This window comes from Oncorhynchus clarkii, chromosome 10 (genome assembly GCF_045791955.1).
Source record: "Oncorhynchus clarkii lewisi isolate Uvic-CL-2024 chromosome 10, UVic_Ocla_1.0, whole genome shotgun sequence".
NCBI classification, from domain to species: Eukaryota; Metazoa; Chordata; class Actinopteri; order Salmoniformes; family Salmonidae; genus Oncorhynchus; species Oncorhynchus clarkii.
The window spans coordinates 19832749-19859288 of NC_092156.1; the positions used below are offsets into that span (position 1 = coordinate 19832749).

The 26540-nt window shown below is 44.5% G+C and overlaps 1 protein-coding gene and 1 pseudogene across 1 annotated transcript in view; one reads left to right on the plus strand and one right to left on the minus strand.

Moving 5' to 3' along the window:
- The window catches only part of LOC139418120 (calpain-5-like), a 53712-nt gene that overhangs the window by 23045 nt on the left and 4127 nt on the right, over nucleotides 1-26540 (plus strand). Inside the window, exons 3-5 of the mRNA XM_071167326.1 lie at nucleotides 10495-10703; nucleotides 14672-14864; nucleotides 25620-25813. Of these exons, the coding sequence (XP_071023427.1) occupies nucleotides 10495-10703; nucleotides 14672-14864; nucleotides 25620-25813 (596 nt within the window). The remainder of the gene's footprint in view (nucleotides 1-10494; nucleotides 10704-14671; nucleotides 14865-25619; nucleotides 25814-26540) is intronic.
- Nucleotides 6442-6932, minus strand: LOC139418131 (olfactory marker protein-like; annotated as a pseudogene).

The window sequence follows — 26540 nt, forward strand, 5'->3', positions numbered from 1 at the left end:
GGTGGCTAGGAAAAACTCCCTAGAAAGGCCAAAACCTAGGAAGAAACCTAGAGAGGAACCAGGCTATGTGGGGTGGCCAGTCCTCTTCTGGCTGTGCCGGGAGGAGATTATAACAGAACATGGCCAAGATGTTCAAATGTTCAAAAATGACCAGCATGGTCCAATAATAATAAGGCAGAACAGTTGAAACTGGAGCAGCAGCACGGCCAGGTGGACTGGGGACAGCAAGGAGTCATCATGTCAGGTGGTCCTGAGGCATGGTCCTAGGGCTCAGGTCCTCCGAGAGAGAGAAAGAAAGAGAGAATTAGAGAAAGCACACTTAAATTCACACAGGACAACGAATAGGACAGGAGAAGTACTCCAGATATAACAAACTGACCCTAGCCCCCCGACACATAAACTACTGCAGCATAAATACTGGAGGCTGAGACAGGAGGGGTCAGGAGACACTGTGGCCCCATCCGATGACTCCCCCGGACAGGGCCAGACAGGAAAGAAATAAACACTCTGACACTCTGAACACGATGGCCACTCTGACAGAGCTCCATAGTTCCTCTCTGGAGATGGGAGAACCTACCAGAAGGACAACCATCTCTGCAGCCCCCCACCAATCAGGCCTTTATGGTAGCGTGGCCTCAGTAAAAGGCACATGACAGCCCGCTTGGAGTTTGCCAAAAGGCACCTAAAGGACTCTCAGACCATGAGAAACAATATTCTCTGGTCTGATGAATCCAAGATTGAACTCTTTGGCCTGAATGCCAAGCGTCACATCTGGATGAAACCTGGCACCATCCCTACAGTGAAGCATGGTGGTGGCAGCATCATGCTGTGGGGGTGATTTTTAGTGACAGGGACTGAGAAACTTGTCAGGATCGAGGGAAAGATGAACGGAGCAAAGTACAGAGAGATCCTTGATGAAAACCTGCTCCAGATCTCTCAGAATCTCAGACTGGGCGAAGGTTCAGCTACCAACAGGACAACGATCCCAAGCACACAGCCAAGACAATGCAGGAGTGGCTTCGGGACAAGTCTCTGAATGTCCTTGACTGGCCCAGCCAGAGCCCGGACTTGAACCCGGTCAAACATCTCTGGAGAGACCCGAAAAAAGCTGTTCAGCGACTCTCCCCATCCATCCTGACAGAGCTTGAGAGGATTTGCAGACAAGATTTGGGGAAACTTCCCAAATACAGGTGTGCCAAGCTTGTAGCGTCATACCCAAGAAGACTTGAGGCTGTAATCACTGCCAAAGGTACTTCAAGAAAGTACTGAGTAAAGTGTCTGAATACTTATGTAAATGTGATATTTCAGTTTTTTATTTCTAAAAAACAGCTTTTGCTTTGTTATTAGGGTATATAGATATTAGAGAGAGGGAAAAACCACTTGATATATTTTAGGATAAGCCTGTAACATAACAAAATGTGAGAAAAATCAAGGTGTCTGAATATTTTCCGAATGCACTGTATCTGTTTATCTGGGATAGCTTTGCTGTCCTCCCAAGCCAAACCCATCTGAACTAAATGAGCTCCCCGATCGGTATGGCAGTTTGATTGGTCTTTTCTGACCGTCAGTTGTATCGGCAAACCTGGTGCTAGGACTCTGGCGGCTGGGCGACGACTGATTTGGTCACAGAGGTAGGCCTACTATGACATGTTGTGGCAGCTCTTCAGTATAAGGTAAATTATTTGGTAAATTAACTAGCATTAGCCAGCGTTAGCCATGACACCATTATTTCTTACCCTGTAGGGAGACAGATGGATCAATAGGCTATTTATTTTACAGGCTAGCCAATCCACCCAGCAGATATTGGGAGTGAATATTGGAAATAAAAAGAGTGTGTGTGTGTTTGCGCATGTGCGTTTGTGACTTTGTGAAATGGCCCTCTTAAGCTTTAAGGGGGAAAATAGCAGAGAGAGGTGGGCTAGACAGAGACAGATCAATATGCACAGTTCCAGTCAAAGGTTTGGACACACCTACTCATTCAAGGGTTTTTCTTTATTTTTGCTATTTTCTACATTGTAGAATAATATTGAAGACATCAAAACTATGAAATAACACACATGGAATCATGTAGTAACCAAAAAAGTTAAACGATTCTTCAAAGTTGCCTTGATGACAGCTTTGCAAACTCTTGGCATTCTCTCAACCAGCTTCACCTGGAATGCTTTTCCAACAGTCTTGAAGGAGTTCCCACATATGCTGAGCACTTGTTGGCTACTTTTCCTTCACTCTGCAGTCCAACTCATCCCAAACCATCTCAATTGGTTTGAGGTCAGGTGCTTGTGGAGGCCAGGTCATCTGATGCAATACTCCATCACTCTCTTTCTTGGTCAAATAGCCCTTACACAGCATGGAGGTGTGTTGAGTCATTGTCCTGTTGAAAAACAAATGATAGACCCAGTAAGTGCAAACCAAATTACATATTGACTGACCTTCATGTCTTAAAGTAATGGTGGACTGTCATTTCTCTTTGCATATTTGAGATGTTCTTGCCATAATATGGACTTGGTCTTTTACCAAATAGGGCAATCTGCTGTTTACCACCACTACCTTTGCATTGGCTCAAATACATTAAGAAGGAAAGAAATTCCACAAATTAATTTTTAACAAGGCACATTGGTTAATTGAAATTAAATCCAGGTGTCTACCATGAATGTGGAGAGAATGCAAAGAGTGTGCAAAGCTGTCATCAAGGCAAAGGGTGGCTACTTTGAAGAATCTCAAATATTAAATAATTTAATAATAAATAACACTTTTTGGGGTTCTACATGATTCCATATGTGTCATTTCATAGTTTTGATGTCTTTGTTATTATTCTACAATGTAGAAAATAGTAAAAAATAAAGAAAATCCTTTGAATGAGTAGATGTGTCCAAACGTTTGGCTGGTATTGTACAGTTAAAGTGGGTAGTTTACATACACCTTAGCCAAATACATTTAAACTTAGTTTTTCACAATTCCTGACATTTAATCCAAGTAAACATTCCCTGTCTTAGGTCAGTTAGGATCACCATTTTATTTTAAGAATGTGAAATGTCAGAATAATAGAAGATAGTGATTTATTTAAGCTTTTATTTATTTCATCACATTTCCAGTGAGTCAGAAGTTTACATACACTCAATTAGTATTTGGTAGCATTGCCTTTAAATTGTTTAACTTGGGTCAAACGTTTCGGGTAGCCTTCCACAAGCTTCCCACAATAAGTTGGGTGGATTTTGTCCCATTCCCCCTGACAGAGCTGGTGTAACTAAGTCAGGTTTGTAGGCCTCCTTGCTCGCACATGCTTTTTCAGTTCTTCCCTCAAATTTTCTATGTGGTTGAGGTCAGGGCTTTGTGATGGCCACTCCAATACCTTGACTTTGTTGTCCTTAAGCCATTTTGCCACAACTTTGGAAGTATGCTTGGTATCATTGTCCATTTGGAAGACCCATTTGTGACCAAGTTTTAACTTCCTGACTGATGTAATGAGATGTTGCTTCAATATATCCACATAGTTTTCCTTCCACATGAAGCCATCTATTTTGTGAAGTGCACCAGTCCCTCCTGCAGCAAAGCACCCTTACAACAGGATGCTGCCACCCCCGTGCTTCACGCTTGGGATAGTGTTCTTCGGCTTGCAAGCCTCCCCCATTTTCCTCCAAACATAACGATGGTCATTATGGCCAAACAGTTCTATTTTTGTTTCATTAGACTAGAGGACATACCGTAGTCTGGCTTTTTTTATGGCGGTTTTGGGGCAGTGGCTTCTTCCTTGCTGAGCGGCCTTTCAGGTTATGTCGATATAGGACTTGTTTTACTGTAGATATAGCTACTTTTGTAGCTGTTTCCTCCAGCGTCTTCACAAGGTCCTTTGCTGTTGTTCTGGGATTGATTTGCACTTTTCGCACCAAAGTACGTTCATCTCTAGGAGACAGAACACGTCTCCTTTCTGAGGGGTATGGCGGCTGCGTGGTCCCATGGTGTTTATGCTTGCGTACTATTGTTTGTACAGATAAACGTGGTACCTTCAGGCGTTTGTAAATTTCTCCCAAGGATGAACCCAAGGAATTTTTTTCTGAGGTCTTGGTTATTTTCTTTTGATTTATAAGTGAAATAATCCGTCTGCAAACAATTGTTGTAAAAAGTATTTGTGTCATACACAAAGTAGATGTCCTAACAGACTTGACAAAAATATAGTTTGTTAACAAGACTGGGACTACAACCTAAGTGTATGTAAACTTCCGACTTCAACTGTACTTTCTCCTTGGCCATCAGGCCAATATTAGGCATTTTAAATATATTCACGCCTAGAAGAGCCTCCATGCGTCCTATGGGAGACCTAGTCTGTAGGTCGGATTCCCAGACAATATTTGTAAGCGTGTTGCATCCAGAAGAACTTTGATTTGTGGATCACAGACCTTGATTCCATATATTGATTTCCTGTGTGTGTGTGTGTGTGTGTGTGTGTGTGTGTGTGTGTGTGTGTGTGTGTGAGTGTGAGTGTGAGAGAACCATGACAGTTTGAATGTGATGGAAGCAGTGCATTGATGGTTTAGTGACACCTGGCACAGTGCAGCGATGCATACAACAATTAAGAGGTAGATCCCCCAGGATCCTGGTATGTGCACAGGCCTAGCTAATTAGTGTTGGTGCGGTGTGTGTGTGTGTGAGAGGCAACTGTAAGTATGAGAGGGAAAAAGTGTGACTGTGAGCTGATATTATTGAATAAGGAAGAGAAGGACAGTGGAGACGCGATCAGATTGATAATTACACACTTAAGACTGCAGGCCATTCACTTAATTGAGACTCAAGAGACTGTACTCTGCTGCTACTGCATTTCAGTTCCACATTGTCATTACTGACAAAAGGAATGGAGATGAGATTAATTTTGGAGAAAAGTAGTCAACTGTAAAGAGTGAGACATTCGATCTAACTGGTGGGTAGTGATTTCAGGCATTAATTTGTGCCTCTGTGATGAGTGGGTGGATGAGTGGATGAGTGGGTGTGGGGACCGCCCATCTCTCTCCTCTCTCTCTCTTTCTTTCTGTCTCTCTCCTACATATTCTCTCTCTCCCTTCCCCTCCATCTCTTGCTCACCACTACCCGTCTATATCTCTGTGGAGGCTTTCTCCTACGGAGGACAACCCCCCCCCGTTTGTCATCCGGGCCGGGGCCAGACGGAGATGGATGAGGTAATAGGAAGCCAGTCTGGGTCTTGTTCATTAGGGCACACCAGAGCACCAAAGAAATTGCACCAGAAAACCAAAACCAAAGCGTTTCTTCTTGGACGAGTTTTGGCTGTTTTCTGTCTGTTTCCTTCCATTTGTTGTATAATAAATAGGACCCTGTTGTCCGCTAGGGTATTATGTTTGTGCTGCCACACTACAGTACAGCATCCCTCTCTGCTGCCTGCCACCTCAGGTGGGAGGAGAACGACTCCACACACAGCCGGAACCCCCTCAAGGTCAGGTCATCTGTGACGAGCCTGCTCTTTTGTCAGACGGCAGTAGAGAAAATGAAATTCGATAGTACACACATGCAAACAGACAGTCATGCACACATACACACAATCACAGCGCACACACACACACAATTTGTAATAGAAAAACATTAGAGCTGACGTTGTATTGCTAGTCTGTTAGAAATGCCACGGAGAGAATCGTTTTGTCTTTTGTTAAGATTTATTCAGATCAGTGATCCATTTCAACAGCACATAAATGACCTACAAGTAGTCATTCTCTAATTAGTTGCTTTAGTCATTTTATGGTATCAAACAAACATTACAAGTAATGAATAATCACATCTCTAGACTCGACTGACTCTACAGTATGGCTCTAAACGCTGTATCCTTCATAGTCATTTCAACATCAGACATCAAAATGCTCTGTTGTTTTGATCAGATACAAGTACCCGAATCCCTACGGAAAACCTACCTAGGGTAGACAGTAGAAAAGGACATATGTTTTGATGCCGGCCGTACCATGTTAAAACGGAAGACAGGAAAAAAAAGAGATGGATGAGAGTTGAAGGAAGGAAGCAATTGAGACAAGGGAGTGGTGGTGTTGAGGTGTTATTCTTCTTCCACCCCAGAGGACGTGAAGGGTTGTGGTCCCTCTGGTCGCTCGGTTTATGTGTCCTTTCCCCTGTGGTTGCAAGTACCAACTACTGCAGGCCACATTAAATCGGCCATTTGTCTCACAGGCCGCCAAATTGTGACCCCTGCCCTAACCCGAACTTGACTTCCTAATTAAGGAGAAATATTATACTGTATGTAGAGAATGACAGTGTGAAGTTTGAAAGGAAAAACTAAATTGTGCTCCGACAAGGAAGGATGGTAATGGAAAAACATGATGAAAGACAAAAAAAAGGAAAGCACTTGCTCATAATGCCACATGACTAAAGAAAACATTTCCAAAATGGCTGTCTTGTACCTTGCCTTCCCGCCTCCATTTCCTCCTGCAGTCTTCACTTCTGGCCCACCTGGAAACTGATGGAACATTCAAAGACATCGGGACCAACACCCTCCTCAAACGCCAGCAGGAAGTACATTGTCTTCCTCACCTTTTCTAAATCAGCGATCCGCTCACCAAACTCCTGGCCGTCGGCCTCGTAGTGGTGCACAGGCGTGTCGTCGCCATAGCCCTCGGCTCGCCAGAACACCCCCGCTGGGTCCAGTATCTGGCGGTTCATCAAGTGGGTGAGGTCGGGCTTCCAGAGCTGCGAGGTGGCAATCACAGTGAGGCGGCCCGGACGTGCCAGCCACACGCCACAGGGGTGAAGTGCAAAGCATGTAGGGAGAAGTCTAGGTGGTAAACGGCTTTGTGGGGTCGGAGGAGACGCTCACCGTCCTGCCGCTTTCCGCAACGCTGCTGCAGAGACTGGACCCTCTGGCGCATCACCTCGGTCAGATGGAGGTCGGGCTGGAAGGGCAGCTCCAGTGTGGTTTGGGAAGCCATGTTGGTTTGGGTTCAAGAGGTCGAGCTTCAAGAGGTTGATGGTTCGAAAAGTGGGTCATGCTTTGGCTGGCTGAGTCCTCTCACTCGCTCAGGAATCCCCTCTATCTCTCACTCTCTCTTTGTCACGTTCTCAGCATCTTTGTCTCTCTCTTTCTCTCTCTCTATCTCTCTTCTTTTCTTCCTCTCTCGCCGGTCAGTTAATGTGTCAGTTAGTGTGTCAGTTAGTAATTTAGTGTGTCAGTTAACCAGTTAGTGTCAGTTAACCAGTTAGTGTGTCAGTTAACCAGTTAGTGTGTCAGTTAGTCATTTAGTGTGTCAGTTAACCAGTTAGTGTGTCAGTTAACCAGTTATTGTGTCAGTTAGTCATTTAGTGTGTCAGTTAACCAGTTAGTGTGTCAGTTAGTCATTTAGTGTGTCAGTTAACCAGTTAGTGTGTCAGTTAGTCATTTAGTGTGTCAGTTAACCAGTTAGTGTGTCAGTTGGTGTGTCAACTAGTCAGTTAGTGTGTGGAAGACTCTCGCGCATGGCTTTAATACCCTTAGACGGGTGGTGGGTCTTGCCGTCTTGGTGTTCTTATTTGGCAAGATGAGCATTAGACACTAGGCAACTGGAGCTAATGACGTCTGTGGAGGAGAATTTGAGATTTCCCTTGTGGAAACCAGGGACAGTTGTGTGGTTGTCACATATTTATCTCACATTTGTGCCATCGTTGTGCTTGGCTAGTGGAGGCCTGCCTCTCTCACTACATACTGTATTCTGCTAAGTATGACCGAAATCTGCGATATTTGGTGTGTCTGCCAAGTGACCCGTGGAGGGCTGGTGTCACTGGAATGGAACGGAATCAAACAAATGGAATATGGTTGATACCTTTCCGTTTATTCGATTACAGCCATTACAATGAGCCAAGTCCTCTGAAATCTCCCACCACCAGCCTCCGCTGCTCATAACACAAGGGGACGCATGCCTTCAACTTCAGATTGAAATGTATCAGGTAGAACAGATATATGATTGTCTGTCAGATAGAAACTGTGTTAAACGTTATATTTCTATCTGATATGTTCAAAACATTTCCCCCCTGGGCCGTATTCATTAGCCGCAGAACAGACTGAAATAGGGAGGGACTACCTGAAATTGTCCATCAAGATGCGCTCATTTAAATTTTCTATTGCCAAATGTTTTGCTACAGTGTGCACTATTAAATATGGACCAGGTGATGGGGTACCTCTGTGTGTCTGGTCTGATGGGCACCACTGCCTGAAAATTGTGTTATGGGATGGGAGGAGGGGACTGCAGGGGTGGATGGAGCTGCTGTTTCTGGCCACTCCATCCTTCGCAGAGTAGAGTTATTATAGAGCTTAATTGTGTTCTGGATGAAAGCCAAGATGGATAATCCTCTCACTCTCTCTCTCTCTCTCGCTCTCTCTCTCGCTCTCTCTCTCGGTCTCTCTCTCTCTCTCGCTTTCTTTCTCGCTCTCTCTCTCGTTCTCTCTCTCGTTCTCTCTCTCTCTCTCTCTCGCTCTCTCTCTCTCTCTCTTTCGCTCTCTCTCTCGTTCTCTCTCGCTCTCGCTCTCTCTCTCACTCTCGTTCTCTCTCGTTCTCTCTCTCTCTCGCTCTCTCTCTCACTCTCGTTCTCTCTCTCTCTCTCTCTCTCTCTCTCTCTCGCTCTCGCTCTCTTTCGCTCTCTTTCGCTCTCTCTCTCGTTCTCTCTCTCGTTCTCTCTCTCTCGTTCTCTCTCTCTCTCTCTCTCTCTCTCTCTCTCTCTCTCTCGTTCTCTCTCGCTCTCGTTCTCTCTCTCTCTCTCTCTCTCTCACTCTCGTTCTCTCTCTCTCTCTCTCTCTCTCTCTCTCTCGTTCTCTCGTTCTCTCGTTCTCTCTCTCTCTCGTTCTCTCCCTCTCCCTCTCCCTCTCCCTCTCCCTCTCCCTCTCCCTCTCCCTCTCCCTCTCTCTCTCTTACCTTCCCTTGCTCTCTCTCTCTCCCTCCAGGCCAAAGTCAGAGAAAAAGGAGCCAGAGAGAGCAAGAGGGGCGGGGGGGTAGCTCCCAAATGACTCGGGGTTTCCATGGTGCAGTGCTGTTTCTTTTATCCTCTCCTCTTAAAGGAGCCGCTACTACACACACACACAAACACACACAGAAAAGCCCCTCAATCAGCAGAAGGAAGGGTCCATCGGAACCACACAGCTAGAACCTACCTACCGACCAGGGCTCTTAGTCCACCACTCCCCAGCATGTATCTCCAAGTACAGTGTAACTGATGTATGCGGACGCCTTAAGTGTGACCTTATTTGTGCCATACACCCCACCGCAGTCTGAGGGGGAGCCACTGGGAAGGGGATGACTGGCAGGTAGTTCCATGCAGCTCGAATCGTTCCCCAGCCGTGTGTCCTGTTCCACCTGTTCTCGCTCTGGATTTATGCTAGCCAGAGCCCTGGTGAAAAATTACATTAAATGTTCCCCTAAACCTCCGGAACGCATTGGCCGGCCTAGAGGGGACCAGGTGGGGGCACGAGGTATGCTGCAGCGGGGATGACAGCCTCACTCACAAGAGGGTGTGTATTTATGAGTTTGGCCGACACACAACTTGTAGGTTCGGCTTTCATTATATAACCAACACTCTCTTTTTCCTTTTTTTGCATTTTCACACCCTCCACCCCTCTCCTCCCTCTCCTACCTTTCCCACACCCTTCACCCCTCTCCTCCCTCTCCCACACCCCCTCTCCTCCCACTCCCACTCCCTCTCCCCCCTCCACCCTCTCCTCCCCCTCCTACTTTTCCACACCCTCCACCCCTCTCCTCCCTCTCCCTCTCCCTCTCCCACTCCCCCCTCCACCCCTCTCCTCCCTCTCCTACCTTTCCCACACCCTTCACCCCTCTCCTCCCTCTCCCACACCCCCTCTCCTCCCACTCCCACTCCCTCTCCCCCCTCCACCCTCTCCTCCCCCTCCTACTTTTCCACACCCTTCACCCCTCTCCTCCCTCTCCCACACCCCCTCTCCTCCCACTCCCACTCCCTCTCCACCCTCTCCTCCCCCTCCTACTTTTCCACACCCTCCACCCCTCTCCTCCCTCTCCCTCTCCCACTCCCCCATCACCCCTCTCCTCCCTCTCCCACTCCACCCTCCACCCCTCTCCTCCCTCTCCTACTTTCCCACACCCTCCACCCCTCTCCTCCCTCTCCCACTCCACCCTCCACCCCTCTCCTCCCCCTCCTACTTTTCCACACCCTCCACCCCTCTCCTCCCTCTCCCTCTCCCTCTCCCACTCCCCCCTCCACCCATCTCCTCCCTCTCCTACCTTCCACCAACTCTCCTCCCTCTCCCACTCCCCCATCACCCCTCTCCTCCCTCTCCCACTCCACCCTCCACCCCTCTCCTCCCTCTCCTACTTTCCCACACCCACCACCTCTCTCCTCCCTCTCCCACTCCACCAACCCCCTCCTCCCTTTGCCCACCCTTTCCCTCCCTCATTCCCAACCTCTTATCCCTCCACCTACACCTTCTCTGACCTCCTCCACTCCGTCCTCTCCACCCCCCACACTTCCCCCTCCACCGTGTCCTCCCTTCAGGTCATCCCAGACTGGAAGGAGCAGGAGTGGGACACAGAGACGCCTGAGTCATATGCCGGAATCTTCCACTTCCGGTTCTGGCGCTTTGGCGAGTGGGTGGACGTGGTGATTGACGACCGGCTGCCCACGGTGGACAACCAGCTGGTCTACTGCCACTCAGATGACAGTAACGAGTTCTGGAGCGCACTGGTGGAGAAGGCCTATGCGAAGTTAGTCAATGAATCAATCAATCAGTCAATGGCTTTATTGTACAAATTGGGAAATGTGTGGTACTGCCATGGAGAAAAATGTATTATTCAATCCATGTGTCCATCAATCTATATATTGTCCCAATTTGGGAATATGATGTAAAGTCTGGGTTAAAAACAACAACATTAAAATGAAATGAACACCTATGGGACAGGGATAAAGAGAGAGTACTGAGGGAATGTCATCTAATTAAAGATATGATGCTATGTTTAAGTCTCCCAATATTTGAGGTATGCAGAAAAAAATCTTTAGAACGAAGACGCACTCACTCAATCGAATAAATATTTCCAATTGGTAACGCTTTACTTAACGCCTGTAGGTTCAATGCTTTATAACATGTTATAAGCATGTCTTATAATAACACCTAATAATCTATTATGTACTTCTATCAATATTTTGACTGATTCAAAATATGTATTATTCACTGTCCTTTTGATTAAGATGTAGAGTCACATATTAAGATTTGAAGTCAACTAAGGCTGCATTTACACTGGCAACCCAATTCTGATCTTTTTCCAATAATTGGTCTTTTGATCAATCATAGTAGCTCTTTTGCCAATAATTGGGCAGAATATCAGAATGGGAATGCTGTTTAAGAATCTAGGCTCCTTTGTCATCCAGATGTCAACTGTGCATTGTAGACAACATTGATAGAGGGATATTTGACTTCAGATGAAGAGCATGGCCCTTCCAACGCCAGGATTGTGGGTTTCGATTGTGGGTTTGATTCCCGGGGCCACCCATACGTAAAATTAATGTCGCATGACTAAGTTTCTTTAGATTAAAGTTTCTGCTAAATGGCATATATTATTTTTATACTGAACAAAATTATAAACACAACATGTAAAGGTCCCATGTTTCATGAGCTGAAATAAAAGATCCCAGAAATGTTCCATATGCACAAAAACATATTTCTCTAAAATGTTTTGCACAAATTTGCTTACATACCTGCTAGTGAGCATTTCTCCTTTGCCAAGATAATCCATCCACCTAACAGGAGTGGCATATCAAGAAGCTGCTTTAAACAGCATGATCATTACCTTGTGCTGGGGACAGTAAAAGGCCACTCAAATATGTGCAGTTTTGTCACACAACACAATGCCACAGATGTCTCAAGTTTTGAGGGAGTGTGCAATTAGCATGCTGATTGCAGGATTATCCACCAGAGCTGTTGCCAGAGAATTTTATATAATTTCTCTACCATAAGCCGACTCAATTCGTCATTTTAGAGAATTTGGCATTATGTCCAACCGGCCACACAATCGTAGACCACGTGTAACCACGCCAGCCCAGGACCTCCACATCCGGCTTCTTCACCTCCAGGATCGTCTGCACTTAGCCACCCAGACAGCTGATGAAACTGTGGGTTTGCACAACCTAAGAATTTCTGCACAAACTGTCAGAAACCGTCTCAGGGAAGATCATCTGCGTGCTTGTCGTCCTCACCATGGTCTTGACCTGACTGCAGTTTGGCATCGTAACCAACTGCAGTGGGCAAATGCTCACCTTCGATGACCACTGGCACATTGAAGAAGTCTGCTCTTTACGGATGAATCCCGGTTTCAACTGTACCAGGCAGATGGCAGACAGCGTGTATGGCGTTGTGTGGTCAAGCGGTATGCTGATGTCAATATTGTGAACAGAGTGGCCCATGATGAGAGTGTGGTTATGGTATGGGCGGGCATAAACTATGGACAACGAACACAATTGCATTTTATCTATGGCAATTTGAATGCACAGAGATACTGTGATGAAATCCTGAGGCCCATTGCTGTGCCATTCATCCGCCGCCATCACCTCATGTTTCAGCATGATAATGCAAGGCTCCATGTCGCAAGGATCTGTACACAATTCCTGGAAGCTGAAAATGTCCCAGTTCTTCCATGGCCTGCATACTCACCAGACTTGTCTGTGCTTCTACACCTGCATTGCTTGCTGTTTGGGGTTTTAGGCTGGTTTCTGTACAGCACTTTGTGACATCAGCTGATGTCACAAATTTAGAAATAAATTTGATTTGATGTCACCCATTGAGCACCTTCGTTTGGGATGCTCTGGATCGACAGCGTGTTCCAGTTCCTGACAATATCCAGCAACTTTGCACAGCCATTGAAGAGGAGTGGGACAACATTCCACAGGCCACAATCAATAACCTGAATAACTATGCAATGGAGATGCATGAGGCAAATGGTGGTCACACTAGATACTGGGTGTTTCTTTGTTGTTGTATTTTACCCCCATTTTCTCCCCAATTTCATGATATCCAATTGCGATCCAATTACAATATTTTCTCATTGCTGCAACTCCCCAACGGGCTCGGGAGAGGCGAAGGTCGAGTCATGCATCCTCCGACACATGACCTGCCAAACCGCGCTTCTTAACCTCTGATCTCCCCATCCCGGATCCGGTATCAGGAATACAGACTCAAGCTCATTACCATAACGCAACGTTAACTATTCATGAAAATCGCAAATGAAATGAAATAAATATGCCATCTCTCAAGCTTAGCCTTTTGTAAACAACACTGTCATCTCAGATTTTCAAAATATGCTTCTCAACCATAGGAAAACAATCATTTGTGTAAAAGTAGCTAGCTAGCGTAGCATTTAGCGTTAGCATTAGCGTTAGCATCCAGCACGCAACATTTCAACAAAAACATAAAAGCCTTCAAATAAAATAATTTACCTTTGAAGAACTTCTGATGTTTTCAATGAGGATACTCTCAGTTAGATAGCAGATGCTCAGTTTTTCCAAAAAGATTCTTTGTGTATTAGAAATAGCTCCGTTTTATACATCACATTTGGCTACCAAAAAAAAACGAAAATTCAGTCCTCAAAACGCGAACTTTTTTCCAAATTAACTCCATAATATCGACTGAAAACATGGCAAACGTTGTTTAGAATCAATCCTCAAGGTGTTTTTCACATATCTCTTCTATGATATATCGTTCGTGGAAGCATGGTTTCTCCCCTCAATCAAATGGAAAAATACTTGCACATGGCTTTGCGCACCAGTTTCGACGCAGGACACCAGGCGGACACTTGGAAAATGTAGTCTCTTATGGTCAATCTTCCAATGATATGCCTACAAATACGTCACAATGCTGCCGACATCTTGGGGAAACGGCAGAAGGTCTAAGCTTATTCCTGTCGCATTCACAGCCATATAAGGAGACATTAGAAAACAGAGCTTCAGAAATTCTGCTCATTTCCTGTTTGACGTATCATCTTGGTTTCGCCTGTAGAATGAGTTCTGGGGCACTTACAGACAAAATCTTTGCAGATTCTGAAACTTCAGAGTGTTTTCTTTCCAAAACTGTCAAGAATATGCATAGTCGAGCATCTTTTCGTGACATAATATCGCGCTTAAAACGGGAACGTTTTTTATCCAAAAATGAAATAGCGCCCCTAGAGATGCAACTGGTTAACACCCGCCCGCTTAACCAGGAAACAAGCCGCACCAATGTGTCGGAGGAAACTTTAACTGATGACCGAAGTCTGCAGGCGCCCGGCCCGCCACAAGGAGTCGTAAAAGCGCGATGAGGCAAGTAAAGCCCCCCCGGCCAAACCCTCCCCTAACCAGGACGACGCTGGGCCAATTGTGCTCTGACCTATGGGGCTCTCGGTAATGGTTAGTTGTGACACAGCCTGTGATTAAAACCGGGTCTGTAGTGACGATGCAGTGCCTTAGACTGCTGTGCCACTTGAGATCCACACCTCTACGTTTTTTTAAGGTATCTGTGACCAACAGATGCATATCTGTATTCTCAGTCATATGAAATCCATAGATTAGGTCCTAATGAATTTATTTCTATTGACTGATTTCCTTATATGAACTGTAACTCAACAAAATCTTTGTTGCATTTATATTTTTGTTCAGTGTATTTTAATGAATTCATTAAATCCCTCCTCCCCCAATCCCGTCCCTGCAGGGTATACGGCTGCTACGAGGCCCTGGACGGTGGGAATACGGCGGATGCACTGGTGGACTTCACAGGGGGTGTGTCGGAGCCTATGGACCTGCTGGAGGGCCAGATGGCCACGGACGAGGTGGCCCGCAACCAGCTGTTTGAGAGGGTGCTGAAGGTCCACAACCGGGATGGCCTCATCAGCTGTTCCATCCGGGTGAGTCAGTCGGGAAGATCTGGTCGTCACCAGCTTTCATACCCACAAAGTCATAAACCCTGCCCATTTCTACAATTTATCTTCTTAAAATTTGATTTCAAACCTAACCTTAACCCTAACCATACTGCTAAACTTATTAAACTAAGATCAAAAAGTTGTTTTTAATTATGCCAATTTTTACTTTGTGGTTGTGGAATCTGACTTTGTGGCAATAGAAGCTAGTGGAAACCGGAAGATCTGGACTAGACAGACATTTTGTATCATCGTGAGGGGGGTGCAAGGGGGTCATATCAAATCAAATTTGATATGTCACATGTGCAAAATACAACAGGTGTAGGTAGACCTTACAGTAAAATGCTTACTTACAAGCCCTTAAAACCTTTTGTGACTAGGAGGCAGTATTTTTTCATTTTTGGATAAAAAACGTTCTCGTTTTAAACGGGATATTTTGTCACGACAAGATGCTCAACTATGCATATAATTGACAGCTTTGGATAGAAAACACTCTGACGTTTCCAAAACTGCAAAGATATTGTCTGTGAGTGCAACAGAACTGATGTTTCAGGCGAAACCCAGATAAACATCCAATCAGGAAGTGCCCCATTTGACAATGACTCCTTATATGGCTGTGAATGGGCTATGAATGAGCTTACGCTTTCTACGTATTCCCCAAGGTGTCTACAGCATTGTGACGTCTTTTTACGCATTTATGTTGAAGAATAGCCGTAAGAGACCACATTGAGCAAGTGGTCACATGATGGCTTCCGCAGAAAATCTTGCGTAAAGTACAGAAGTAGCCATTTTTCCAATCGGTTCTAATGAGAAACCAATTGTCCCGACGGATATATTATCGAATAGATATGTGAAAAACTTGAGGATTGATTCTAAACAACGTTTGCCATGTTTCTGTCGATATTATGGAGCTAATTTGGAAAAAAGTTTGGCGTTGTAGTGACCGCATTTTCCGGTCGATTTCTCAGCCAAACGTGAAGAACAAACGGGAGCTATTTCGCCTACAAAAATAATATTTTTGGAAAAAAGGAACATTTGCTATCTAACTGGGAGTCTCCTGAGTGAAAGCATCCGAAGTTCTTCAAAGGTAAATGATTTAATTTGATTGCTTTTCTTATTTTCGTGAAAATGTTGCCTGCTGCTAGCAGGGCATAATGCTATGCTAGGCTATGATAAACACAAACGCTTGTCTAGCGTTGGCTGTAAAGCATATTTTGAAAATCTGAGATGACAGTGTGATTAACAAACGGCTAAGCTGTGTCTCAATATATTTCATTTGTGATTTTCATGAATAGGAAGATTTTCCAGGGATATTTATGTCCGCTGCTTTATGCTAATTAGTTTGAGGCGATGATTACGCTCCCGGATCCAGGTTTGAGAGTCGCAAGATTAACCAACAATGCAGTTTTAAGAAAAAAAATGTAAGAAAGTATTTACTAAATAAACTGAAGTAAACAATAAATAAAATGACAAATGAAAAAAATAAGAAAATAGAAAAATAACAAATATTTAAAGAGCAACAATAAAATATCAGTAACAAGGCTACTCGAGGGGGCACCAGTACAGAGTCAATGTGCGGTGGCTCAGGTTAGTCAGTTGCGCGATCACAGTCATGTTCAGTACAACACTTTAAGAAAATGCTTTGAAACAGGGAGGTACTACAATACCTGTACGTTTTGTTTTCCGTTGCAAAACGTGTTGCTACATTGTGGGTTAATAGGGCCCTGCTATTTAGGGGAAAAATAGTTTTGCAGTTGCAATATTTGGCAATCGTCATGATAATGTGCCATCCCGTCTATTTCAAAAGTTATAGTTAGTGTATCTTTGCAAGAGGAAAATTATCCATCTAATCATCCTATACTTTACTGACGATACTTAATTTGTATGAGATTGTACAGTATACAGGATCAATCTATTTTTTGTCCCAATCAGGAAATGTGTAGAAAACAACATCAATAAATTCTAAGGAACACCTAGGGTAGGGTTACAGTCAGAATTATGGATTAACATGGGTAATTTGGATCCAGGGACTGTCCCTGGAACATTCTTCACATGTCCAGAAAAATTTTATGTCAGTTACAAAGTTTTCCCCCAATGTCGAACTAATGCAATTCCACAAAATACACAGTATTTACACACATATCAGATGAGCAAAAAATTCAATAGCTAATTATCCAAACAGGTTGTCGCAATGCCTACTTCACACAAAGTCACCACATCTGGGGGCGGCAGGTAGCCTAGTGGTTAGAGCGTTGGACCGGAAGGTTGCAAGATCGAATCCCCGAGCTGACAAGGTAAAAATCTGTCGTTCTGCCCCTGAACAAGGCAGTTAACCCACTGTTCCTAGGCTGCCATTGAAAATAAGAATTAGTTCTTAACTGACTTGCCTAGTTAAATAAAGGTCAAATAAATTCAAAGCACACACATAATGGACGCGACCTGAATGCAGTTAATAAACCCTACAGGAAGCCCCTATAAAATAGAATGTACCTTTTAACTCTTCAGGCAGTCACACATTTGATAGGCCTTCTGTTGACTCCAACATGGCGGATAAAAAAAAAAAATTCTGAGCGCCGTCTCAGATTATTGCATGGTTTGGCTTTTTCCGTTTTCTGTTTTTTTTTTAAAATCTCACACAGCAGTTGCATTAAGGAGAGGTATTTCCATGTCTAACAATTGTATTTATCAAAATGTATAATGATTATTTCTGTAAAATGATGTGGCTCTCTGCAATATCACCGGATGTTTTTGGAACTAGTGAACGTAACGCGCCAATGTATGCTGAGATTTTTTATATAAATATGAACTTTATCAAACAAAACATACATGTATTGTGTAACATGAAGTCCTATGAGTGTCATCTGATGAAGATCATCAAAGGTTAGTGATTCATTTTATCTCTATTTGTGCTTTTTGTGACTCCTCTCTTTCGCTGGAAAAATGGCAGAATTTTTCTGTTAGTTGGTGGTGACCTAACATAATCGTTTGTGGTGCTTTCGCTGTAAAGCCTATTTGAAATCGGACACTGTGGTGGGATTAACACCAAGATTAGCTTTAAAACGGTATAAGATACTTTTGAATTTGGCGCCCTGCACTTTCACTGGCTGTTATATCGATATCGATATCGATCCCGTTAACGGGATTGCAGCCCTAAAAAGTTTTAAGATACCTTGATATTTAAACTATTTCCACAAATTCCACTCTTCATCTCCCCATTATTCATGAGCTGATCTGCTATCCATACAATCAACTTGATGTTGACAAATATAGGATATTTTCTGTCATTCGTTGGAGGTTATCTAGCAAGCTTAGCAACTTGATTGAATGCCATTACAAAGTTTGTAAGATTCGACAACGCTATACTCGTGGTGTGCTCTGTGGGTCCTGAGCGCACTATGTGTCGATATAGCTTACTGCTGAAATGCGCTGAATTGATTGAGGAATATGATAACGCTCTGAATTTATGAACATCCTGTTTTGCAATTCAAAACAATGTCATTGGCGATCAAAGATGCATCATTACTAAATATTAGTTTAATTTGCTCTGAAATCTTTACATAGTGAGGCAGCCAAGCTGATAAAATGGCATAGTGCCCCTTTAAACGCTTTAAAAGTGGCACTTTGCGGTATTTCCCGGGACTCTTGTTCCTGGTATTGAAACTTGGTTCATTTTCTGGAAAATATTAATCCAAATCATGTATGTAAACATATAAAAGTGGCATTGTTTAAAGTGGCTAGTGATACATGTATTACATAAAGATGGCAAGATGCAGTAGATGGTATATGGTATAGAATACAGTATATACATATGAGAAGAGTAATGTAGGGTATGTAAACATTATATTAAGTGGCATTGTTTAAAGTGGCTAGTGATACATTTTTACATCAATTCTTCTATTATTAAAGTGGCTGGAGTTTAGTCAGTATGTTGGCAGCAGCCACTCAATGTTAGTGGTGGCTGTTTAACAGTCTGATGGCCTTGAGATAGAAGCTGTTTTTCAGTCTCTTGGTCTCTGCTTTGATGCACCTGTTCTGACCTCGCCTTCTGGATGATAGCGGGGTGAACAGGCAGTGGCTCGGGTGGTTGTTGTCCTTGATGATCTTTATGGCCTTCCTGTGACATCGGGTGGTGTAGGTGTCCTGGAGGGCAGGTAGTTTGCCCCCGGTGATGCGTTGTGCAGACCTCACAAACCTCTGGAGAGCCTTATGGTTGTGGGCGGTGATACAGGCGGTGATACAGCCCGACAGGATGCTCTCGATTGTGCATCTGTAAAAGTTTGTGAGTGCTTTTGGTGACAAGCCAAATTTATTCAGCCTCCTGAGGTTGAAGAGGTGCTGCTGCGCCTACTTCACCACGCTGTCTGTGTGGGTGGACCAATTCAGTTTGTCTGTGATGTGTACACCGAGGAACTTAAAACTTACTTTCCTCTCCACTACTGTCCCGTCGATGTGGATAGGGGGGTGCTCCCTTTGCTGTTTCCTGAAGTCCACGATCATCTCCTTTGTTTTATTGACGTTGAGTGTGAGGTTATTTTCCTGACACCAGATTCAGAGGGCCCTCACCTTCTCCCTGTAGGCCGTCTCGTCGTTGTTGGTAATCAAGCCTACCACTGTAGTGTCGTCTGCAAACTTGATGATTGAGTCGGAGGCGTGCATGGCCACGCAGTCGTGGGTGAACAGGGAGTACAGGAGAGAGCTCAGAACGCACCCTTGGGGGGCTCCAGTGTTGAGGATCAGCGGGGTGGAGATGTTGTTTCCTACCCTCACCACCTGGGGGCGGCCCATCAGGAAGTCCAGTACCCAGTTGCACAGGGCGGGGTCGAGACCCAGGGTCTCGAGCTTGATGATGAGTTTGGAGGGTACTATGGTGTTAAATGCTGAGCTGTAGTCGATGAACAGCATTCTCACATAGGTGTTCCTCTTGTCCAGATGGGTTAGGGCAGTGTGCAGTGTGGTTGCGATTGCATCATCTCTGGACCTATTGGGGCGGTATTGGAGTGGGTCTGCAGTGTCAGGTAGGGTGGATGTGATATGGTCCTTGACTAGTCTCTCAAAGCACTTCATGATGACGTGAGTGCTACGGGGCAGTAGTCGTTTAGCTCAGTCACCTTACCTTTCTTGGGAACAGGAACAATGGTGGCCCTATTGAAGCATGTGGGAACAGCAGACTGGGATAAGGATTCTTTAAATGTTTTACTCACATCGGCTGCAGTGAAGGAGAGTCTGCAGGTTTTGGTAGCGGGCCGTGTCAGTGGCACTGTATTGTCCTCAAAGCGAGCAAAGAAGTTGTTTAGTCTGTCTGGGAGCAAGACATCCTGGTCCGCGACGGGGCTAGTTTTCTTTTTGTAATCTGTGATTGACTGTAGACCCTGCCACATACCGCTTGTGTCTGAGCCGTTGAATTGCGACTCTACTTTGTCTCTATACTGACGCTTAGCATGTTTGATTGCCTTGCGGAGGGAATAGCTACACTGTTTGTATTCGGTCATGTTTCCGGTCACCTTGCCCTGGTTAAAAGCAGTGGTTCGCACTTTCAGTTTCGCGCGAATGCTGCCATCAATCCACGGTTTCTGGTTTGGGAATGTTTTAATAGTTGCTGTGGGTACGACATCGCCGATGCACTTGCTAATAAACTCGCTCACCGAATCAGCGTATTCAGAACATATCCCAATCCACGTGATCGAAGCAATCTTGAAGTGTGGAATCAGATTGGTTGGACCAGCGTTGAATAGGCTGGGAGCAACAAAATGGAGTTGTGGTCAGCTTTTCCGAAAGGAAGGCGGGGGAGGGCCTTATATGAGTCGCGGATGTTAGAATAACAATGATCCAGGGTTTTACCAGCCCTGGTAGCACAATCGATATGCTGATAGAATTTAGGGAGTCTTGTTTTCAGATTAGCCTTGTTAAAACCCCCAGCTACAATGAATGCAGCCTCAGGATATGTGGTTTCCAGTTTACATAGAGTCAAATAAAGTTAGTTCAGGACCGTCGATGTGTCTGCTTGGGGGGAATATATGCGGCTGTGATTATAATCGAAGAGAATTCTCTTGGTAGATAATGCGGTCGACATTTGATTGTGAGGAATTCTAAGTCAGGTGAACAGAAGGACTTGAGTTCCTGTATGTTGTTATGATCACACCACGTCTCGTTAATCATAAGGCATACGCCCCTCCCCACCCCTCTTCTTACCAGAAAGATGCTTGTTTCTGTCGGTGTGATGCGTGAAGAAACCAGCTGGCTGTACCGACTCCGATAGCCTGTCTCAAGTGAGCCATGTTTCCGTGGAGCAAAGAACGTTACAGTTTCCTATGTCTCTCTAGAATACTAACCTTGCTCGGATTTCATCAACCTTGTTGTCAAGAGACTGGACATTGGCGAGTACTATGCTCTGGAGCGGTGCAAGATGTGCCCGTCTCCGGAGCCTGACCAGAAGACCGCTTTGTCTGCCCCTTTTACGGCGACGTTGTTTTGGTTCGCCGGCTGGGATCCGATCTATTGTCCTGGGTGGTGGGCAAAACACAGGATCCGCTTCGGGAAAGTCGTATTATTGATCATAATGATGGTGAGTTGACGTTGCTCTTTAATCCAGTAGTGCCTCCCGACTGTATGTAATAAAACCTAAGATTACCTGGGGTACCAATGTAAGAAAAAACATGTAAAAAAACTACTGCATAGTTTCCTAGGAACGCGAAGCGAGGCGGCCATCTCTGTCGGCGCCGGAGGTTCAGAGTGGTGAGGTAATTACGATATAGCAATTAAACACTGGAGTGATAGATGTGCAGAAGATGAATGTGCAAGTAGAGATACTGGGGTGCAAAAGAGCAAAATAAATAAATACAGTGTGTGAATGAGGTAGTTGGATGGGCTATTTACAGATGGGCTATGTACAGGTGCAATGATCTGTGAGCTGCTCTGACAGCTGGTGCTTAAAGTTAGTGAGGGAGATAAGAGTCTCCAGCTTCAGCGATTTTTGCAGTTCGTTCCAGTCATTGGCAGCAGAGAACTGGAAGGAAGGGCGGCCAAAGGAGGAATTGTCTTTGGGGGTGACCAGTGAAATACACATGCTGGAGCGAGTGCTGCGGGTAGGTGCTGCTATGGTGACCAGTGAACTGAGATAAGGCAGTGCTTTACCTAGCAAAGACTTGTAGATGACCTGGAGCCAGTGGGTTTGGCGACGAGAATGAAGCAAGGGCCAGCCAACGAGAGCGTACAGGTTGCAGTGGTGGGTAGTATATGGGGCTTTGGAGACAAAACAGATGGCACTGCATCCAATTTGTTGAGTAGAGTGTTGGAGGCTATTTTGTAAATGACATCGCCAAAGTCGAGGATCGGTAGGATAGTCAGTTTTACGAGGATATGTTTTGCAGCATGAGTGTAGATGCTTTGTTGCCAAATAGGAAGCCAATTCTAGATTTAATTTTGGATTGGAGATGCTTAATGTGTGTCTGGAAGGATAGCTTACAGTCTAACCAGACACCTTGTATTTGTCTACATATTCTAGGTCAGAACCGTCCAGAGTAGTGATGCTGGACGGGCGGGCAGGTGCGGGCAGCGATCGGTTGAAGAGCATGCATTTAGTTTTACTTGCATTTAAGAGCAGTTGGAGGCCACGGAAGGAGAGTTGTAGTGTCCAAAGAAGGGTCAGAAGTATACAGAATTGTGTCGTCTGCGTAGAGGTGGATCAGAGAATCACCAGCAGCAAGAGCAACATCATTGATGTATACAGAGAAGAGAGTCGGCCAATGAATTGATCCCTTTGGCACCCCCATAGAGATTGCAAGAGGTCCGGACAACATGCCCTCCGATTTGACACACTGAACTCTATCAGAGAAGTAGTTGGTGAACCAGGCGAGGCAGTCATTTGAGAAACCAAGGCTGTTGAGTCTGCCGATAAGAATGTGGTGATTGACAGAGTTGAAAGCCTTGGCCAGGCCGATGAATATGGCTGCACAGTATTGTCTGTTATTGATGGCAGTTATGATATCGTTTAGGACCTTGAGCGTGGCTGAGGTGCACCCATGACCAGCTCGGAAGCCAGATTGCATAGCGGAGAAGGTACGGTGGAATCCGAAATGGTGGGTGATCTGTTTGTTAACTTGGCTTTCGACGACCTTAGAAAGGCAGGGTAAGATAGATATAGGTCTGTAGCAGTTTGGGTCTAGAGTGTCTCCCCCTTTGAAGAGGGGGATGACCGTGGCATCTTTCCAATCTTTGGGGATCTCAGACGATCTGCTTGTTGTTTATCTCTCTCTTTGTATGGCACCATATAGGTCCACCCCTACACTAGAACTTATTTACAGTCCAGCATTGTGTGATTCCGAGTCAAGTACTCTAGCTCAACTGGGAGAGATAAGTGTTTTATATTCCTGATTTTTCTTGAGGATCCATTCAACGAACCGCCCTGACGAATGGCCCTGACAGCGCTGAAAGCCAACGTCTTTAATTCCTTGGACGTGAAACGTCTGGTGGTTGTCGTTTGGTTATTGTTGTTAACGTCCTGGCAAAGTTACAAAGTTATATAAAAATGCTAGACTCTATTCACAGGATTTTTGTTGTGAGGAGGTCTGATTTAGGAATATAACAAAGGCATCTTAAAAGCCACTCTCATGCATCTCTCTCCCCAGACTCCAAGCCTAATTGCTTTTTGTCTCAACCCCCCCCCTCCATTGTTTTCTATAAACTGGGTTTGAAAAATAATTTGTGTGGTTGGGAATTCTTGAAGAACATATTCCACATAATTGATGGCCTAGACAGAATAGGTCTATCACACCTGGGTTAAAATATTATACGTATTCTGGAATAGTCCCAAAAGTGTAAACCCCCGTCAATTGTCTTCGACAAGCTAAAGAAAGATCTCAAATACTGTACTCAGGCCTTCTGATTGCCCTTTTTCCTCCAAATCCCATATCGATATCATATCAGGGTTTGTAAAAGACATTGAATGCAACTGTGTGAATGTTCACTTTTCTGTTCACTCCCATTGCTCTGTGAAGTCCAGACAACTGCTTGCAGATTTCCCATTGGGCAAGGTATGAATGTTCCCATTGTATACAATGAAGCCCATCCACAGTTGATGGCCCATCTGCAGACAATTAAGAACGCTTAAAGTGACAATCAGTCTCCTTTTCATCTCATTTAACACCTTTACTTAATAAAAGGCACATCTCAATAGGTATTCAAGATAAGTCATGACATGGCACAGGTGTGGGGGTGGGCCTTTCCTCTTTTGTTCTCTATTCAAATCAAATGTTATTTGTCACATGCGGCGAGGTAGAGCTTACCGTGAAATGCTTACTTACAAGCCCTTAACAAACACTGCAGTGTTAAGGAAATGGAGTTTAGAAAATATTTACTAAATCAACTATAGTTAAAAAAAATATAAAAAGTAACACAATAAAATAACAATAACGAGGCTATATACAAGGGGTACCGGTACTGAGTCAGTGTGCGGGGGTACAGGTTAGTTGAGGTAATTTGTACATGTAGGTAGGTGTAGAGTGACTATGCATAGATAATAAACAGCGAGTAGCAGCAGTGTCAAAACAAAGGGAGGTTGGGGGGGGGGGGGGGGTCAATGCAATGTCCTGGTAAACATTTGGTTAATTGTTCAGCTTATGGCTTGGGGGTAGAAGCTGTTAAGCTTCTCTGTTGTTCTTAAAGCAATGGGGAGGCCGGTGACATCACAGATTTCCATCAGACCAATTCCTTGAATGCCCCTACTCCTTGAAGTTTGCAGTTTTGTCTAAAAAACATTATTTTGCTCAGAACATTTTTTTTTACCCTTTAGTAGTAATACTTCACTGTATTTATACTTGGGATATTGCTTTTAACAGTAAAAGCAAAACAATCTCTAGAGGACGTCTTTAAGTTGTGCGCCTGTGAGAAGGTCTGTGAGAGGGCCTGCAGGAACAGTCATGTATATATTTTTTACATAGTAGTGTAGGTTAACAGGAAGAATAAATTAAAATGACAATATGCCTTGTTTATAGAGATATGAAATTATATCAATACCGTATCAAATCATCAATATTGCAATACACTCATTTGACATGCATTTCAATGGAAGAACTATGCCTTTCCAAACAAATGTGTTTCAGTTGCTTTTCTTAGTGCAGCTCGCGAGTCCCCAGGGTTGCATTCATTAGGCACCAAATGGAAGAAAATGTACAAAAATGGGGAGGGACTAGAAGACCACGCCCAATAACGAAACGCAATTGTTTTGTTTTCCGTTGCAAAATGTTTTGCTACGTTGTGCACTTATGAATACGACCCTGCTTTGCCTAATTTCCTTCCTGTCTTCTCTCTCCTCATTTTTTCCTTCTCTCTCCTTAGTAGTTGTTCTCTCGCTGTCGTTGCATCACACCGTTTGTGAAACAGGCTCATTACTCAGGGCCTTTTGCGTAATTATAATTTCATAATCAAATAGCACAGGGACAGCACCGGCCGCTTGCGGTGCAAGTTCAATCCAAACAAACCAACACTCAGTTCAACTTCACTGGGCTTTATTCATTAGGCATAAAACAGACCAAAACTGTCTGAAACAGCTAGACTTGTCCAATAAGAAATACACATTTTAATTCTCTGTCGAAAAAGACGTTTGAAAATGCTTTTCTATCGCACTCCCTAATAAACACAACCCTTGTCACAACCCAAGCACTTTGAGCTGTGTTCTGTGTATGACATGTGCTGAACAAGTAAATAAATAATGATGAATTAATGAATTGACTATTAATTGTCTCATAGGCAACCACTGTGGAGGACATGGAGGCGCGGCTGGACTGCGGCCTGGTTAAAGGTCACGCATACGCGGTGACGGATGTGAAGAAGGTGCGTCTGGGCCAGGGCCTGCTGGCCTTCTTCAAGTCAGAGAAGCTCAACATGATCCGCATGAGGAACCCATGGGGAGAGAAGGAGTGGAGCGGGCCCTGGAGTGACAGGTAAATACACAATACTGTCCCCTTTAGGCCTGAAGGTGGTACTACACAACCATAGAATTAGCATGAGTAGAATGGCTATCCCAATTCATTCTAATTCTCACTCTAATTCTACGCATACAGCATTCGTTAATTTTGGTACAGCGCATCAACTCATCTGATTATCAGCTGTCAAACACACCTGGGTCCGGAAAGACGATTCTATTCTTCAATGGTGTGCAGTGAATTCTACCAGACGAAAAGCATTTTTTTATGACATCTTGACATTTAAAGCATACTCAATATTTGAAATTTCAAATACTATAAAACTTTTTCCGCATTCCCAAAATGCCTACTATTTAGAACAGTAGGTACGGGGATTCAGACACGGACAGAGAATAGACCATCTGCAAGACACTTCAAGTGTAATTTACTATCCCACCTATAGAGTCAGACAGTCTGGCTGAGACAGTCTGTGCGTAAAGGAAGCTTCTCTTCAGAGAGCCTTTACTGCATCGGAAAGACTAGACCATGTAGGAGTATTGAGGTGGAAAGAGAGGTGTTCTCCCTCTTCTGAAATGGGGAGTGCTTTGTGTGTGTGTGTCAGTGTATGTGTGTATACTTCTTGCTTCTTGTGTCACAGACACACACTCAAACATGTAAGCTGCACGCACACACTGACACACACCCTAACCTCTCCCCGGAGGAGAATGGAGGAGATTGAAATGAACATGATGTAATAGGATGGGGA